This window comes from Solanum verrucosum, unplaced genomic scaffold (genome assembly GCF_900185275.1).
Source record: "Solanum verrucosum unplaced genomic scaffold, falcon-dt-bn FXZP01000252.1, whole genome shotgun sequence".
NCBI classification, from domain to species: Eukaryota; Viridiplantae; Streptophyta; class Magnoliopsida; order Solanales; family Solanaceae; genus Solanum; species Solanum verrucosum.
In genome coordinates this window covers 3,861,318-3,880,362 of record NW_026019988.1, presented here as the reverse complement: position 1 = coordinate 3,880,362, position 19,045 = coordinate 3,861,318, and the positions used below count along the sequence as shown (strand labels likewise).

At 34.3% G+C, this 19,045-nt stretch overlaps 3 protein-coding genes across 3 annotated transcripts in view; all 3 read left to right on the top strand.

Annotated features, from left to right (window-relative positions):
* LOC125819013 (uncharacterized) overlaps window positions 1–19,045 on the top strand; it is a 513,298-nt gene that overhangs the window by 416,476 nt on the left and 77,777 nt on the right. The gene's annotated exons all lie outside the window — the stretch shown is intronic.
* On the top strand, window positions 10,157–15,351 carry LOC125818908 (monothiol glutaredoxin-S1-like). Its single transcript, XM_049498417.1, has 2 exons — window positions 10,157–10,321; window positions 15,034–15,351. The coding sequence occupies exons 1-2, from the start codon at window positions 10,157–10,159 to the stop codon at window positions 15,349–15,351; spliced, it is 483 nt and encodes a 160-aa protein (XP_049354374.1).
* On the top strand, window positions 17,736–18,044 carry LOC125818907 (monothiol glutaredoxin-S1-like). Its single transcript, XM_049498416.1, has one exon. It carries the CDS (start codon window positions 17,736–17,738, stop codon window positions 18,042–18,044), a length of 309 nt encoding a protein of 102 aa, XP_049354373.1.

Genomic DNA, 19,045 nt, shown 5'->3' with positions numbered 1-19,045 from the left:
TGAATTAAAATTTCATTCAATCGACTTCCTACTCTGGTCAGTCGACTCACCTACATGTTAGTAAAACAGATAAACAGTAATAATAACTTGTAGTAAGTAAATAACACAATGTGTTTTTATACTGGTTTGGATCACCGATGTGGTGCCTAGTCCAGTCCCCTTGGATTACAAGGGTTTCCTTAAGAGCTTGTTGAGTACTTGGGTATTACAGAATGTTACGATTAAGAGCTCTATTTGATATACAAATCAGTTCTTCTTCTTCAACACAACCTCTACCTGTATAACCTACACTCAGATCTTTCTTTCTCTTTTCTTTTCAACTGTTCACTCAAGGGTGTACAAAATTTTATGAAAGATAAAAGAAGATCACAATATAAGTTCAAGTGAAGTGCGTGCTTCACATTTATGGCTAAGAGAGGTTTATATAGCTTTGGAGGACTTTGCTCTTTTACAGAAACCCAGGGGAGTTTGAATCAAGGATCTTTGATTAAGTCCTTGATTTTATTTTGATTGATTTGCTGAGTCATGACCATATCAGATATGTGCATGAACAAATCGATTTATTCCTTTGTATGATGATCTTCTTGTGGTCTTGAATCTTTGGTTGATCTCGTTAACTTGATGGCATCCCTTGATTTCAATTTCTTCCTTGTAGTCTTGGATGTTAAATGATCTTGTTGTCTTGAAAGTATCATTTGATTGATACACATTATCTCTTTCCTTCCTTAGGTGATATGTTCTGCAATCTTGAATATATTTGATTGATTTCTGGAATCTCTGATTGGTCATGATCTGCTTGATTTATTCTGGAATCTGATTGATTCAAGACATATATTTATTGCAATAGTAAATGCAATATTTGTTTTCCTTTTGTGTCTCTTACATCACATGGCTTTCCCTCTTGATGTAGTGTGTTATGATTTCTTTCCTTTTTGATTTATTTGCCTTGATTGATGATTTTGGCTATCTTGAATATATTCTGCTTCCCTTGATTGATGAAAATATTTTCTCCTTCTTTAGGTGTTATATTCTTGACTCATCTGTTTTCTTATTTTCCTGCAACAAGTCACAAGTCGGTTAAGTGTTTCATTATTAAAATTATCCGATTCTATGAGGCTAACAACTACCTCTTCAAGTCTTTGACAAGTCTCGAGATCGAAGAAAGAGAAAGAGATCATGCGGATCCGATCTCGGAACCTACACAAGTGTAGACGCAAGGGGTGAGTACCAACAACACGGTACCCAACAAGCAACCTACTAAGCAAAACAACTAATTAGAAATCGAATACCCCCAACTCTCCAACCGAACCTCCTCAAACTACAACCTACGCAAAAAATAGCCCAACCTAGCTAGTAATCCTACAACACACGACTCACAGGCCCAATATTCGCAACTCAATAACCACAATTCAACAATTAAACGAATCAAATAAGTCAACCTCAAAGTCAAGTAGTTCAGTCACACCTAACAAGTTCATCAATTTCAAGTATCAAATAATTCATGCATAAACATTTATACATCAAGTCACAATAATCAATCTCTTGCCGGAACCACTTTCCATCGGCTTTATAACCATTACCGGTAATGACTTCGGCATATGAACACTCGCCGGTAATGACCTCGGCCAAATCATACTTGCCGATAAAGACCTCGGCATAATAACACTTGTCGACAAAGACCTCGGCATAATAACACTTGTCGACAAAGACCTCAGCCTCATAATCTTCACATGTCTAATCACGGTGTCCAATGATCAATGCCAACAAGCAATATCACACCGCATAGAAGAGACAACAAACTACACAATTCAAGTCCACATTCATACTTTCAAACATTTCATCAATCAATCAACAAGGGTTACAATAAGGTAATTTACATCATCATGATCAACACATAACTTTTTTTCATTTCAACCCCTTTTTATATTCATTTAGATGTAACAAGTGGACAATTTAACCCTTCACCTCATCCTCATTACTTCCAACACACACAAGCAACAAAGGAAGTATACGAATTCAACTAGAATACAAGATTTAGGAAGTCATTTGCCTTATATCAATCAACAATCACTCCAAGAGTTGAGTCTTCCCCTTCTGAATCACTTCTAAAGCCAAACAATCTAAAATAATCAAGTATTCACAATCACACATCAGAAACACCTCTTCCCACTTCAATTATGAATAGAAATGGGTAATTAACTCAAAACGCAATATTAAAATGGAGGTTTGAATTTGGAAAACAATACTTGAAAACGATGTTTAAGGCTTTAGGAACTCATTAGTGAGAACCATTTCACAAAATGAATCAAAACCACTTCAAAATCACCATTTTATTGAATTCTTGGGTCTTAAAGATAACGCCAAATTTCTCATTTCAAAGCTTGATTTGAACACATAAATCCATAAATAACAATGGGTAATTGAAGATTTAGAGTTAAAAATCGTTACCCAAAAGTTTTTACTCGAAATCCTGGTTCAAATCATTTCACCTAAGCTCCAAAACTCAAAAATGGTGAAATGGGGCTTAAACCCCGAAATGAAAGCAAAACCCTCTGAAGTGTCGCTTAAGTGAACCAGGTCCTTGCTTAAGCGAACCCTACAAAAGCTAGGGTCTCGCTTTTGCGAACCAGGTTCCTCTTAAGTGAACATCACTAAAAGGAACCATGGTTCGCTTAAGTGAACCCCGCCCAAAGGGCTAGTCTCGCTTTTACGAACTTGGTTCCACTTAAGTGACCATCGCTAAAGCGAATCATGTTCCGCTTAAGCGAACAGTGCAACACTAGAAACAATATTAGCCAACAAAAAGACATCGAAAGGACCTTCAAGATTTGTTCTGAACCTCGTGCACACAAACCACATATGCAAATCAATTATACTAGACATTCCGAACTCAATGGAACCTTCGAAACACAAATCTGAGGTCTCCATGACACGACATCCGTGAAAACCACAAGAAACTAAAAGGCGGAAACAAGTTCAAGACCTCTCAAAAATCAACCAAGGCCTCACATAGGTCTAAAATCATCCCCCGAATCCAACTGAGCTCTTGGAATCTCGATCCGAGCATCCGACCCCTGATTGTTGACCAAAGTCAACCCAAATGCTAAATTTCCATAATTTCACAACTTAGGACCTCAAGTCCTCAAAAGAGACTCGTAATCTGAAACCGATAACTCTCACGGATCAAATTTCATATTTTGGGACTGATGAAATCGACGAAATTCATTCTGACCTTCGAAACTCCAAAAAACACCGAAAACCACTTTCTTAACCACTTAGCCTTTCAAACTCAAAACTTACCAAATTCTCAACTTTTAACTCAAAGTTCAAAACCAACTTTTCAAGCTCAACATAAAAGACTCGAGGTCAGTATCACGAGGGGCAAAATAGTAATTTTATAAAACTTTTCAAACATGACCGACCGAGTCATTACACCATTGGACATTAATCCATTACACATATCTCCAATATTAATAAGTCCAATAACATATATATGCATTAGATTAATTAGTCTCCTTGTTTAATAAGGATTTTATTGTCATGTATATATATACCCTTAAATTACCGTAGATTCAATAAGAAGTCACGTGAATGATCAATGGATACAAAGTTTTTAGCTGGAAAAAAACTCAAAGTGACAGAGCCACCCTCAATTTGCAAGACGAGTATTATTAGGGATCGTTTGATAGAGTGTAGAAATAGACGATTATCATCTAGTTGTATATCTTATTAGTGTATGATTATGACTCGTATGTAATCTTAATTTCCCCATATGTATGACAATAACCAATGTGCATTTATATCCCATACATGAATATAATGAAATAAGATAGTTTCTTTTATAATTATCTTCTATAGATTTGATTTTTCTTACCTCAGTTCCAAAAATGTTCCACACAACTAGCTAAAATGATAATATATGTGGCCTTTCGAGGTAGTAAGGGTGCATTTTACTTTATACAACCAAACTAGGAGAAGCTTCAAAAAATTCTCTAAGGTACATATCGTATAATGTGGACTTGATTTCAACAACACGTCTTTATAAGGATATATATTCTGAAAAAAGATTTCATTTTTTTTTTCAAATCAAAAGTAACAGAAGTTTTTTTTTTTTTTTTACAATGTTGTGGGAATATTTTAAAGGTGATAGATTATATTCCTTTCATTTTCAGCTTGAGTATGTTATGCTACTCTAGAATCAAGAAATGGCATACAATATGATCTTATTATCATACAAGTGTAATCAAGAACAATCTAGATATATCATATCTTCAACTTGTAATTCTTAGCAATTTTTATCTTTTTTAAATTTTGTCTTTTAGTTAACATAATGCCCCTATATATAGCTTCATGTTTGGTTCAATTTTCTCAACAACAAATCAATCCTCAAATTCACTTCACAAGCATTTAGCTATCACAACTTCTTTCCTCTTCACTAAAAGCTACTTATATACATATTTTCTTGGCATTTGGGCCAAACTACTCATTGTTTCTTGAAGTTGTTTCAAAATGTACATGGTGATGAAGTTGGGAGCAACAAGCGCGGTGGTGGTTTTCACAAAGAATAGTTGTTGCATTTCTCACAGCATTGAAACCCTAATCCGTAGTTTTGGAGCAAACCCTACAATTTACGAGCTCGATACACATCCAAATGGGAGGCAAATGGAGAAGGCATTGATGGAACTAGGGTGTCAGCCAAGTGTTCCAGCAATATTTATAGGGAAAGAGTTAGTTGGTGGTGCTAATGAGATAATGAGCCTTAATGTGAGGGGTAAGCTTAAACAATTGCTCATTAGGGCTAATGCCATTTGGGTATAGAAATTACTTAATAATGACTTGGTAGCAAGTCTAGGAGTTTTGACAATAAATCAACCCCATTTGTAGAGTTTCTTTCTAGCTTTTTAGCAAAGGTTTCTATGCAGCAAAGGTTGTGTTTTTCTCCCATTTTTATTTGCTTCTTAATGTACTATAAAGAGTTATACTTTGGTCATAGCTAGTGGCAATTTTACTTGTTCACAGCTGATGGGATGAAAGAAGTTCATAGCAATGATCATATCTTTATTATTGAATTTTAATAAAGTATCAATAACATTTTATATTACTTTTTCATGGCTACACGTGTAATGTTCTATCATTTTTACAATATTTTCGATATTTAACGAAGTCCATCACACGAAAATAAACTATTTCAATCTTTTATTAATGATCTCTAACACCTCTTCTTGGAGTATATCACGATTTAGATCATATATAATAATTTCTAATATAATTTAGGTATTGATCATCTATAAGAAAAAAAAATACACTTCTATTTAATTAATTATGTTCTCAAGTCTCAACATACCCTAATTCACGTGAGGCTTATATTATTTCGTGGGTCAAGTCATCAAACACATAAAAAAATTCATTTTGATAATCGATAATGATATGATTCAATTTCAGAACCTCTGTCTATTCTATGATCATATCTGCAAAATAACCTATCTTCTATATATCACTTCAATCTACAACATCTTCCAGCCGGTGCAAGAGGATGGTTCGACATGGATAAATGTCAACTCCGATAAGGCAAATTTCTTTGTGAGTTTTTTTTTTAATTAAATTAATAATTAATTAATGCTTAATATTAAAACATAAAAATAAATAAATTAAATTAATATTTGATATGCGTCATTACAAGAGAGTGACAGCGCTGGACTGCTATCAATGTTAAGGGACACATTAAAACTAGTACAATTTCCGTCGGTTTAGTAAGCCGAACTAAAAAAGTTTCAGCCTTATCTGATTGTATTTCATTTTAGACAAACATTGGTAGAACTTCCCAAGAAAGGTTGAAATTGTGAATAGGTTTGAAGTAGGGGTGAGCATATATAGTTTGGGTAATCTTGAATCGAAATTCAAAATTTGTTGAATTTTTGGTTTGTGGATTAAAATTTGGAATATTAATAGCTCAGTTAATTGGCTATCTGAATTTTCACCTTATTGATGAGGGTTTGATTCTGCTTATTGTAATTCCCTCTTCAAAGTAGAAAAAGCGGAAACTTATTTTGCTAGGCATATTAAGCCAACTTTTTTTTTTAAAGCCAACTAGTACTAGTAAATATTGTAATCAACCCAACCCCCCTCTCTAGATACAAATCGCAGCCATGCTCTACCATTGCTTTGTAATCACGCATATTAATATATAATTTACTACCTCTGTTTTGTACCCAAAAATAAATAAATTCCCCTCTTCATTTCCCCTTTCTCTACCCCAATTTTACTTTTTTGTTTTTTTGTTTTGTTTTTAAAAAAGATTTAAGTTCTAGATTTTTTGGATTTTAGATTTTACTTTTTTGTTTTTAAAAAAGATTTAAGTTCTAAATTTTTTGGATTTTAGATTTTACTTTTTTGTTTTAAAAAAAAGATTTAAGTTCTAATTTTTTTGAATTTTAGATTTGGTACTTCAAATTTTTGGATATTTCGAAAATATTATATCTTATATGTAATCCTACCATTAGACATTAATCCATTACACATATCTCCAATATTAATAAGTAGTATAGGCGTATGTCGCATATCATCGGAGAATCCTTGAACCCGCCCGTTCCGCCGGATACATATCATTCAAGGACATACTCATACCACCCTACTCAAATATCGAAGAGAGCCAATCCTCACCACCAGTGTTTTAAAAGGTGGGGGAGTGAGGCGCGAGGCGTTTTATATAGTACAGGGCGAGACGTAAACCCCGAGACATGGGGCATAAGTTTCATAGATCTACGGAGCGTAATCTCATGTATATTTAATTTTGTAGTTTTATTACTAATTAAATAAGCAAAAGTAAATATTTCAATAATTTATGATTTTTATTTGAGATAAGTATTTTTTTTAATTTTTTTTTTAGCAAATTTATACCACTAGACAGTGGTCTAGTGGCTTTTTATTAATAATAAACATAAAATATTCTCAATAGGATTAAGTACAAGCAAGGGAGGCTAGGTCTTACCTTACCAATCCTAATGAGTTACCTATCCTCTACTAATTAACAATCATGAAGAAAATACGAGCTAGAGAGAACTAGATATTCTATGATCATCATAAAGTTTATAATACACTCTATGATGATATTACAAGTGGGAATTCTTAAGTAATAAAAAATCATAAAAGCCAAGGAGAAAGTTGAGTTATCAACCTCAAACATTCTTTTACAAATGTATGAACTAAAAAAGATAGATTAGCCTTCTAAAGAAACTTGAAGTATGTTTCTCTTGTCTTCTTCTTCAAATCTGTCCAATAACACTTGGTAGTTCATCACTTCTTTGCTTTATTGGGTCTTGTTAAAGTTGTTGACACTATCATATGATTCTGTTTCGCCAGTCGCATCGGTAGGTGCCTTAGAACAAACTCCTCAATCACTTTACCATCCCAACTATGCTTTCTTCCATGCTTCGTTTTGTTGTTGCGTTGATGCCTAGGAAAAATATCAGCATTCCTAACTGCAATTGCAAAACAATAATCCAACATTTCCTCTTCCTCTTCCTTACCTTCCTCATAGATATCCTCATCATCTAGATTAACAAATTTATTTGGGGACAAAGTACTACTACAACCAAATTACTAATATTTGAGATACGTATTAATAATGAATAACGAAGAAAAAAAGTATTATAATTACTATTTGAGAAATATCATTACACTAATAATAAAAATATGATTTAAAGTAAAAAAAGTTTTAAAAAATAAATTAAAAATGCCCAGCCCTACGTTTTTATGCTTGGGGCTTACGCCTCAAATTTTAGGACTTACGTCTTATGGATCTAAGTCTTTAATTTACGCCCCAGAGCGTTTTTGGTACGCCCCGCCCTGAGACTTACCCTGGGACTAGCCCCAAAAACGTTTTTGAAAACAATGCTCACCACAAACAAATCGGGTGATGGACATGATTATCGAAGACTACAACGACAACGTAGGATCAGGCTCCAAGTCAAATAAACAAGAGGAAGACAAATTCGAAAAGGAGGAGGGGATCCAACTCACAGAAGAGGAAAAACAAATAATCTATAAGCCATGAATTTGCTCCATTATAATTAAAATTATTGGGAAAAAAATCAGCCACATGTACCTAAAGAAAAAATTAAGTAGCATATGGAGAGTCTCAGAAGAAATAGTACTTATTGAGCGACAATTATATTGCCAAATTCTACAAATTAAAGAGGAGAATCTACATAAAACTCTACAACATGGACCATGGTTCGTCAACGGGTACTTCCTATCAATCAAGAGATGGCTAAACATAACTATGTTCAAAGACGAGGCCACCCAGAGGCGAAAAGCAACCAGATAGCTCTGAAAAACTTGAGCAGCAACCAGATGGCTCCAAAATCAGGTATCAATGTCAATTTTTTTCACGTCGATCCAGGTAATTTCCTTGAAACAAAAACTTTAAAGTATAGAAAAACTTCAAAAGCTAGTACTTCCTCAACACAAGAAAACAACCAAGTCTTGGAAAACTATTCTGATCAACAGATACAGAGTGCTACGGCTACAAACCGTCAAACGTCAAGCCACATTAATGATGATGTCACATCCAAGGGTGTCATTAGTAACACAAACAAATTTTTTAAAAAAAGATTTAAAAATAATTTCTCTATTTTTTCAAACGAAGATGCAGAGTCGACTACTTTTCATTCGGCCCCTACTACGACCCCTACCCAACCTACCCCTCTCCAACCCTTGGAAGTATCTTCTCCAGCCACATTAGTATCCCCAATCCTGTCCACATCCTCAAAAAAATCTTTTAGGCCCCACGTCTTTGAATAAAGACCTCAATTCTCCATTTAATGACTCGCTGGCCCTATTAAACAACACTCATAATGAAAATTACGTAGATTTTCTCGTAAAACAAATTCCTTTAAACAAAAATCTCCTTCCAACTACATCTCCAAATTCTAAATTAGGAAGTTCCTTTATTTCCAAAAATATCCTCAACAATCTACTTTAAATATTCCTAGTACTGATACTTACCTCCAAAGTGGAAACCTCTCAAATAGTAACATCCATATTCCTATTAACTCCATCTATATCGACTTAATAGAGCCCCTAAAAAAGACAAGAATTCCCATTTCTTCCCAGAAGAACAAACCATAGGAGAACCAGAAACTCCCAAGCCAATGTCCACAACAAGAACTCTCCAAGACCTTTTGTAACTCTTCCCACCCTACCAATAACCCTGGGAGATCAGACGTTCTATACGACTCACTCCCCAAACCCAAACCAGACTTGACACTCATGGCTGGAGATGAGCATGCAGGGGCAAGCTCTCTCCTTAGAGGGCAGTAATAATCCTAGTACAGAACCCAACATTCTTAGCCCAAGTGGTTTCAGAGGGCATGAGGCTAGCAATGGAGATGTACAACAACCACATATGGTTGTCAACTGCTATCCACCCTCTACTAAGCTTTCCATTCCCTCAGATTCCCTTCTATCACCACTCTTCTTGGGAAATGTCACTCTTCAACCCACTCAATGTTTCACAAACTGTGGTCCCTTTCATCTTTCCACCCTTCTTCTCCCCTCATCAAATTTTGGAGATCCCGAAATCACTAGTGAACCCATGGAATTTCTAGGAGACAGAACAGACTTACCCCATGGACAACGACAATGTGGGAGAGCTCTCCCTAAGTGGTCTCGGACATCAGGACTTCCTCTACCCAAGTATGACCTCATCTCAGTATCCTCCCTCTCCTTTCAGTAACAACACCCAGAGGAGAAAGTGTGGACGTACAAGAAATAGAAGATACGATCGCCCTAATGAGAGAGACAGGAACGGAAATAAGAGTCTTAAAAGATATAAAAATAATATATTCAGGGAGATTAAAAATAATACATACTTATCTATCCACCCTTTTTGTTAAAAAGCTCAATAGATATACGTGCTCCAATCAACCCAAGCGTAGGAAACTTTACAGTAATATTAAATCCATACTTAATGAACAGGAACCCTCCGTTAGACAGAGAGAGGGTGATTCAAGAGAATTCCATCAACCAAACCAATAGATCGATGAATATTATAATTTGGAATTGTAGGGGATGTAATGGTGAGGACTTTAGGAGGAACTTTAGAGCATTAATAGATTGACATAAACCACCGCTAGTAGCTCTTGTAGAAACCAAAATGCAGGATCACCAACCCTTGTTGGATAGCTTTCCCTCTTTCACTAGAATGATACAAGTACCATATGTGGGGAATTCTGAAGGTCTTGCAATCCTATGGGATGATGCAGTCTTTGAGTTGGATGATATATCCACAATAGAGCAAGAGATACATGCTATGGTGAAGGTACGTTTATCAAATGACTTATGGTTTTTTAGTGTTATTTACGCGAGTTTCTTTTAGAAATTCAAAGAAATTTTTTTGGCAAAACCTCAAAACAATAAAAGATAACTTCAATGGCAATTGGCTGCTAAGAGGCGAATTTAACGAAATTCTAAATACAAATGAAAATAATTGTGGTAGCCCCTTACACAAAGGTCGTACCAAATATTTCTGGGAAACAATAAACCATTGTAAACCGATAAATATGGGGTTCAAAGGTAGTCGTTACACATGGCTAAATAAATGCTTAAAAAATAAATCACAACTCACTTACGAGAGGCTTGATCATTTTTTGGCAAACGATAATTGGGTACATGTGTACTCCAATGCACAAGTACACCATTTGCCACGAACACACTCTGACCATTGCTCACTCCTCCTAGCCATGGTCCCATAGTTAAATCCAAACCGTAAAAAGATCTTTAGATTCGAAACAACGTGGACCAGCCACCCTGATCTTACTAGAGTCATTAATGATTCTTGGTTGGAGCACAATGACATACTGGAGACAATCCCAAAATTTCAAAAAGATGTTATGAAATTAAACCGGACTTCCTTTGTAAACATATTTCATAAAAAAAGAAAGCTGATAAGAAGACTCGAAGGAATCCAGAACTCCCCAAAATACCCCCTTTGCCCTTTCCTTACAAAACTTGAAAATGTCCTCATAAAAGAATATAACTACTTATTACACATCGAGGAGGAGTTTTGGAAATTAAAATCCAAAGTAAATTAGCTAAACGAAAGAGATGCCAATACTAGGTTCTTCCATACAACCACCTTAAACAAAAGAAGACGCAATAAAATCACAGCATCACAAACAGACGAAAGAGAATGGTCTATAATCAAAACAAGATAGAGGAAACCACTTACAACTATTTTAAAGACTTATTCAGCTCTAAAAGATCTTTCTCAAACTTGGCAACTCCAGATTTAGTGAACCCAAATAACCAAGTAGACCTCTCCAAACTAGGGGACACCCCTACAGACGAAGAGATACAAAAAATTGTTCTCTTGTTCCAACCTCATAAAGCTCCAGGCCCCGATGGTCTACACCTCTTGTTTTACCAAAAATACTAGAACATCGTAGGAGAATCTATCACCTCTCTAGGTAGGACTTCCTTTCAACAAGGAAAAATTCCTAGAGAAATCAATAAAATCTATATATGTCTGATTCCAAAAAGAAAAAAACACAACCAAATTAATTTACTTTAGACCCATACGCCTATGTAATACCACTTATAAAATAATCGCCAAGATAATCTCCAAACGACTCAGACCAATAATGGACAAAGTCATTAATCCCTGCCAATCCAGCTTTCTAAAAAATAGACAAGCTTCCGGTAATGCCATAATAATACAAGAAATAATCTCACACTTTAGAAAATGAAAGGGAAGAAAGTCAATCTTATTCTCAAAATAGATCTCGAAAAAGCTTTCGATAAAATAAAATGGTCTTTCATCAGAGATACCTTACATTACTTCAATTTTCCCCGCAATATAGTCAACTTGATAATGTCGTGTATTACAACAAGTGAAGTATCTATCCTCATAAATGGCACAAAAATAGAACAATTTGAATCATCCAAAGGGATTCGACAGGGAGACCCTATATCTCCATATCTATTTATCCTCTGTCTAGAAGTTCTGTCAAGAAAGATAGAGCAGGAAGTTTAGCTCAAACATTGAACCCCCATCAGGATCTCCAAACAGGGCCCCACAATATCCCATCTTTTCTTCGCAGATGATCTAGTTCTAATGAGCAGAGCGGATAAAGGAAATTGCGAAGTAATAAAACAAATAATAAAAGGTTTCTGTGCGGCCTCAGGACAAATGGTAAATACAAGCAAATCTAAATTAATATTCTCAAAGAATTGCCCAAAAGAATTAAACAAAAAGATCTCAATAAAGTTGAAAATAAAAAGCGGGAACCTTTTTGGAAAATATCTGGGCTTTCCTATTACGAACAGAAGCACCCCAAAAAACGATTATCAATTCATCCTAGATAACATGCGGGCAAAGCTCGCAGGATGTAAAACCAAATTTCTAAATATAGCAGGGAGAACAACATTAGCAAAAACATTCCTAAATAACATACCAACACATATAATGCAATATATTACAAAAAAATCGATCAAATCCAACGAAACTTCATATGAGGATCAACATCGAATAAAAGGAAAATCCACATGATTAAATGGGAAGTCGTCACCTCAGAAAAATCGGAAGGAGGACTAGGAATTCAAAAAACAGGAGCTAGAAACCTCGCTCTTCTAGCAAAGTTGGTGTGGAGAGCCTTTAAAAATCCAAACACAATCTGGGCATCAATACTCATTAATAAATATGGAAAAAATGGGATAAATATCCATAGTTATGCCTTCCCCTCGCACAACAGGATTTGGAAAAATCTACTAATAGGATGGGATATATGTAAAAAAGGTATGGAACGGATTCTGGGGAATGGCAAGACCACAGTTCAATAAATGGCTACCAAATGGGAAAACTACGAGGGAACTCGTGCAGTGGCCACTAAGAATAGAAAATTTTAGTGTAAAAGTAGCTGACGTTATCCTAGAAATGGGTATGAGTGAAAATTCCATACCCTTCGAACTACCAAATGAGATAATCCTACTACTAAACAACACCTACATAGCCCATACACCAAATAAAATAGATATAACTACTTGGAAACCTCAGTCGAAGGGTATACTAACTACTTCTTCGGTCTACAAATTCCTAACGAAAAATGTCAGTAACAAACAAAACTTCGTGAGCTTCAAATGGGTTTGGACACAAAAATGTCCCAGCAAAATCAAATTCTTCCTCTGGCTTTGCCAGCACAATAAGCTTCCAACCAGAAACTTCTTAAAATCAATAGGAATTAATGTTAGCAACCTATGTCAATTGTCACCTATGCGGAAAGCCTGAAACAATAAAACACATCTTTATTGAATGTCCTAATGTAAGGCTGCTATGGAAGGAATTAGGGGTAATATACACTTTAAACCAATTCACAAACAACTAGGAATCAGATTGGCTGTCCCTACTAAAAAACCTCAAGGTACCTCTTAACCATTCACTAACTTGGCAAGATGCCTTCCCCTTCAACTTATGGAATGTATGGCTAACAAGGAACGATAACTACCACAATAATAGGGGGAAGAACATTCGAGCCGAAAAAGCTCTCGAACAAGCAGTTGAATTTCTTGCCCTCACAAGCCATAACCGCAAAAGCAAAAAAAAAAGCTTAATAAAGCACCTGAAATGGACAATTCCTCCTATAGGTTTCAAACTCAATAGTGACGGATCCTCTAAAGGCAGCCTAGGACGCAGTGGGACAGGAGGAGTCATTAGGGATATTAAAGGAGATTGGGTCGTATAGCAAATAACATAAAAGCTGAACTAATAGCCTTAATGCAGGGGATGCAACTAGCACTAGCAAGGAAACTGGGATCTCCTCCGGTGGCTGGGGAACCCTCCAATACACCACAACTTTAGGGAAACTAATCAAGTGGCAGATGCTCTAGCAAAGGAAGGCGCTAAACTAACTCAGGACAACTCTTTTTTGTGCATGGAAGTTCCTCCGGTGTTTATTTCAAAAAAGCTAGAAGCAGACAAAGTGGGAACTACTTTTGTTAGGCTCACAAACCCATCTTTTGCAAATATTGTATGTAATAGTATTGAAGAAAAAATGCCCCCTCCCCGAACACCATTAGTAGGTGTTCAGCAATGCCACTTCAGCGTTCTAGTTTAAGGATCAATAATTAATTAATATAAATATCATATTTTCTACCAAAAAAAAAAGTCCACTACCATATATACCCATTAGAGTAGTTAATTAGTCTCCTTGTTTAATTAAGATTTTATTGTCAATTATATATACCCTTAATTTTCCCATATGTACCACACTAACCAACATACATGTAAAAAAAAAAAAACCAATATGCATGTATATTCCAGACATGAATACAATGAGACTAGAGAATTTCCATAATTATCTTGGATCTCAAAGATCATAAACCTTAATGGAGACATATTTTAAAGATCTTATTTTATTTTCTTAGATCCAAAAATGTGCCACACAACTAGCTAAAATGATAATATATGTGGCCTTTCGAGGTAGTAAAGGTGCATTTTATTTTGTACCAAAAGGAATTTTAATATATCAACCAAACTAGGATCAGAAGCTTCAAAAAATACTCTAAAGGTACGGATCATATAATGTGGATTTGATTTCAACAACACGTCTATATGAGGATATATATTCTTAAAAGATTGCACTGTTTTTTTTTTCTTCAAATAAAAAATTAAAAATTTAGTGAGCTTTACAATATTCTTGGAATATTTTAAAAGTGATAGATTTTGTTCTTTTTATTTTCAGCTTGAGTATGTTATGCTACTTTAGAATCCAGATAAGGCATGCAATATGCTCTTATTATCATACAAGTGTAATCAAGCACAATCTAGATATATCATATCATCAACTGGTAATTCTTAGCAATTTTCACCTCTTTTTTGTGTCTTTTAGTTAACATAATGCCTCTATATATAGCGTCACCTTTGGTTCAATTTTCTCAACAACAAATCAAGCCTCAAATTCACTTCAAAAAACCTTTAGCCTTCACAACTTCTTTTCCTCTTATTAAAAGCTATAAACTACTCATTAATTCTTGAAGTTGTTTCAAATGGATATGGTGATGAAGTTGGGAGCAACAAATGCAGTGGTGATTTTCACCAAGAGTAGTTGTTGCATTTCTCACAGCATCGAAACCCTAATTCGTAGTTTTGGAGCAAACCCTACAATTTACGAGCTCGATACACATCCAAATGGGAAGCAAATGGAGAAGGCATTGATTGAATTAGGGTGTCAGCCAAGTGTTCCAGCAATATTTATAGGGAAAGAGTTAGTTGGTGGTGCTAATGAGATAATGAGCCTTAATGTGAGGGGTAAGCTTAAACAATTGCTCATTAGGGCAAATGCCATTTGGGTATAGAAATTACTTAATAATGACTTGGTAGCAAGTCTAGGAGTTTTGACAATAAATCAACCCCATTTGTAGAGTTTCTTTCTAGCTTTTTAGCAAAGGTTTCTATGCAGCAAAGGTTGTGCTTTTCTCCCATTTTTATTTGCTTCTTAATGTGCTATAAAGAGTTATACTTTGGTCATAGCTAGTGACTATTTACAGCTGATGGCATGAAAGAAGTTCATAGCAATGATCATATCTTTATGTATTGAATTTTAATAAAGTATCAATAACATTTTTATTACTTTATAATGGCTACACGTGTTATGTTCTATCATTTTTACAATATTTTCGATATTTAACGAAGTCCATCAAATGAAAATAAACAATTTCAATCTCTTATTAATGATCTCTAACACCACTACTTGAAGTATATCTCGATTCTAGATCATATATAATAATTTCCAATATAATTTAGGTACTGATCTACACTTCTATTTAATTAATTATGTTCTCAAGTCTCAACATACCCTAATTCACGTAAGGCTTATTCTATTTCGTGGGTCAAGCCATCAAGCACATAAAAAAATTCATTTGATAATCGATAATGGTGTGATTCAATTTCAGGACCTTTGCCTGTTCTTATATCATATCTTCAAAATAACCTATACACTTCAATCTACAACATCTTCCAGCGGGTGCAAGAGGCTGGTTCGACATGGATAAATGTCAACTCCGATAAGGCAAATTTCTTTGTGACTTTTTTTAATTATTAATTGTTCGAAAGATGATTAATTAATGCTTAATAGAAGAAAATAAAAAAAATTATATTAATATTTAATATGCGTTATTACAAGAGAGTGACAGTGCTGGATTGCTATCAATGTTAGGGGATACATTAGTACTAGTACTAACAAAAAAAGTTTCAGCCTTATCTACTCTATTTCATTCAAGACAAACATTGGTAGAATTTTCCAAGAAAGGTTGAGATTGTGAATATGTTTGGAGTAGGGGAGAGCATAATTTGGGTAATCCCGAATCGAAATAAAAAATTCGTTGAATTTGTGGTTCGTGGATTGAATTTTGGAATCTTAGTATCTCAATTAGTTAACTATCTGAATTCCACCTTATTGATAGAGGTTCAATTCCACATATTATAATCCCCTCTCCGAAGCAGACAAAGCGAGAACTTTTTTTGATAGCCATATTAAGCCAACTTTTTTTTAAAGCCAACTAGTACTAATAAATATTGTAATCAACCCAATCCCCCTCTCTAGATACAAATCACAACATGCTCTGCCATTGCTTTCTAATGACGCATATTAACATATAATATACTACCTCTTTTTTGTATCAAAAAAAAAAAAAAAAAATTCCCTCCCCATTTGCCTTTTTCTACCCCAATTTTATTTTTTTATTTTTTAAAAAAAAGATTTAAGTTCTATTTTTTTTGGATTTTAGATTTGGTACTTCAAATTTTTGGATATTTCGAAAATATTATATCTTATATGTATTTAATCCTACCATTAGACATTAATCCATTACACATATCTCCAATATTAATAAGTCAAATAACATATATATCCATTAGATTAATTATTGTTTAATTAGGATTTTATTGTCAATTATATATACCCTTAATTTCCCCATATGTATGACAATATTAACCAATGTATGAGACTCGAGCATTTCCATTATTATCTTGGATCTCAAAAATCATAAACCTTAATAGAGACATCTTTTATAGATTTTTATTTTATTTTCTTAGATTCAAAAATGTGCCACACAACTAGCTAAAATGATAATATATGCGGCCTTTCGAGGTAGTAAGGGTGCATTTTATTTTATACCAAAAGGAATTTTAATATATCAACCAAACTATAAGCTTCAAAAAATTCTCTATGGGTACGGATCATATAATGTGGATTTGATTTCAACAACATGTCTATATGAGGATATATATTCTTAATAGATTGCATTTTTTTTCCCCCTCAAATCAAAAATTAAAAGGACTTTAATTTAGTGAGCTTACAATGATATTGGAATATTTTAAAGGTGATAGATTTTGTTCTTTTTATTTTCAGCTCGATTATGTTATGCTACTTTAGAATCCAGATAAGGCATGCAATATGCTCTAATTTTCATACAAGTGTAATCAAGAACAATCTAGATATATCATATCATCAACTTGTAATTCTTAGCAATTTTCACCTTCTTTTTTTTTTGTCTTTTTGTTAACATAGTGCCTCTATATATAGCTTCATCTTTGGTTCAATTTTCTCAACAAATCAAGCATCAAATTCACTTCACAAAACCTTTAGCCTTCACAACTTCAAATTTCCTCTTCACTAAAAGTTATATACATATCTTGGCATTTGTCCAAACTATACACATTTCTTGAACTCATTTAAAACATGGATATGGTGATGAAGTTGGGATCATCAAGCGCAGTGGTAATTTTCACCAAGAGTAGTTGTTGCATTTCTCACAGCATTGAAACCCTAATCCGTAGTTTTGGAGCAAACCCTATAGTTTACGAGCTCGATACACATCCAAATGGGAAGCAAATGGAGAAGGCACTAATGGAACTAGGGTGTGAACCAAGTGTTCCAGCAATATTTATAGGGAAAGAGTTAGTTGGTGGTGCTAATGAGATAATGAGCCTTAATGTGAGGGGAAAGCTCAAACAATTGCTCATTAGGGCTAAAGCAATTTGGGTATAGAAATTAATTAATAATGACTTGGTATAGCAAATATAGGAGTTTTGACAATAAATCAACCCTATTTGTAGAGGTTCTTTTTAGCTTTTTAGCAAAGGTTGTGTTCTCCTCCCATTTTTATTTGCTTCTTAATGTACTAAAAAGAGTTATACTTTGGTCATAGCTAGTGGCTGTTTTACTTGTTTACAGCTGATGGCATGGAAAAAGTTCATAACAATGATCATGTCTTTATGTATTGAATTTTAATAAATTATCAATAATATTTATACTAGTTTATGTGGTTATATACATACGTTATGTGTCATTACTTTTACATTTTGAGATTGAGCAAAGTCCATCATATGATGAAATAAACAATATCAATATCTTATTAGTGATACTTGAAGTCTATCTTGATTCAATATATCATATATAATAATCTCCAAATTATGTAGAGAAGCATTGAAGAACTTGTTAGTGTGTGATCATATCTCAGAGAGAACACACCTTTATTTGCTTGATTATGTTCTTAACATGCACATCAAAATTCTCTTTTGGATAAAGGGTAGTGGTACGATTCGATCTCAGAACTCTTGCCTATTATGATACCATGTTAAAAGTGTATATTGTTGAAGATAGGGGTACCTGAAGATAAGGCACACATTAAACAACGTGGTACAACAGTGTTAATTGTTAAAAAGTTCGAGTCGTACTAGGACTAGGCTACTGTGTCTTGTTAAAGAGTTATACCTGTAGTAGTAATCAAACCTCTACTCTTGTAATTGTATTTGCATTGTAGTATAACTCTAAGTGTAGCTAACCTAGGACTCCACAAACTTTCTGTAACAACTCATATATAAGGAGCATATACTCGACGATTCATTTATCAATACAATCTTTCATTGCTCTCATTCTTTTACTTAAGAATTATGCATATATAACTATCTTATCGAAAAACTTGAGTTATTAAAAAAACACATTTTTATATACTTAATTATGTTCTCAACAGAACTCTCGAAGAAGTG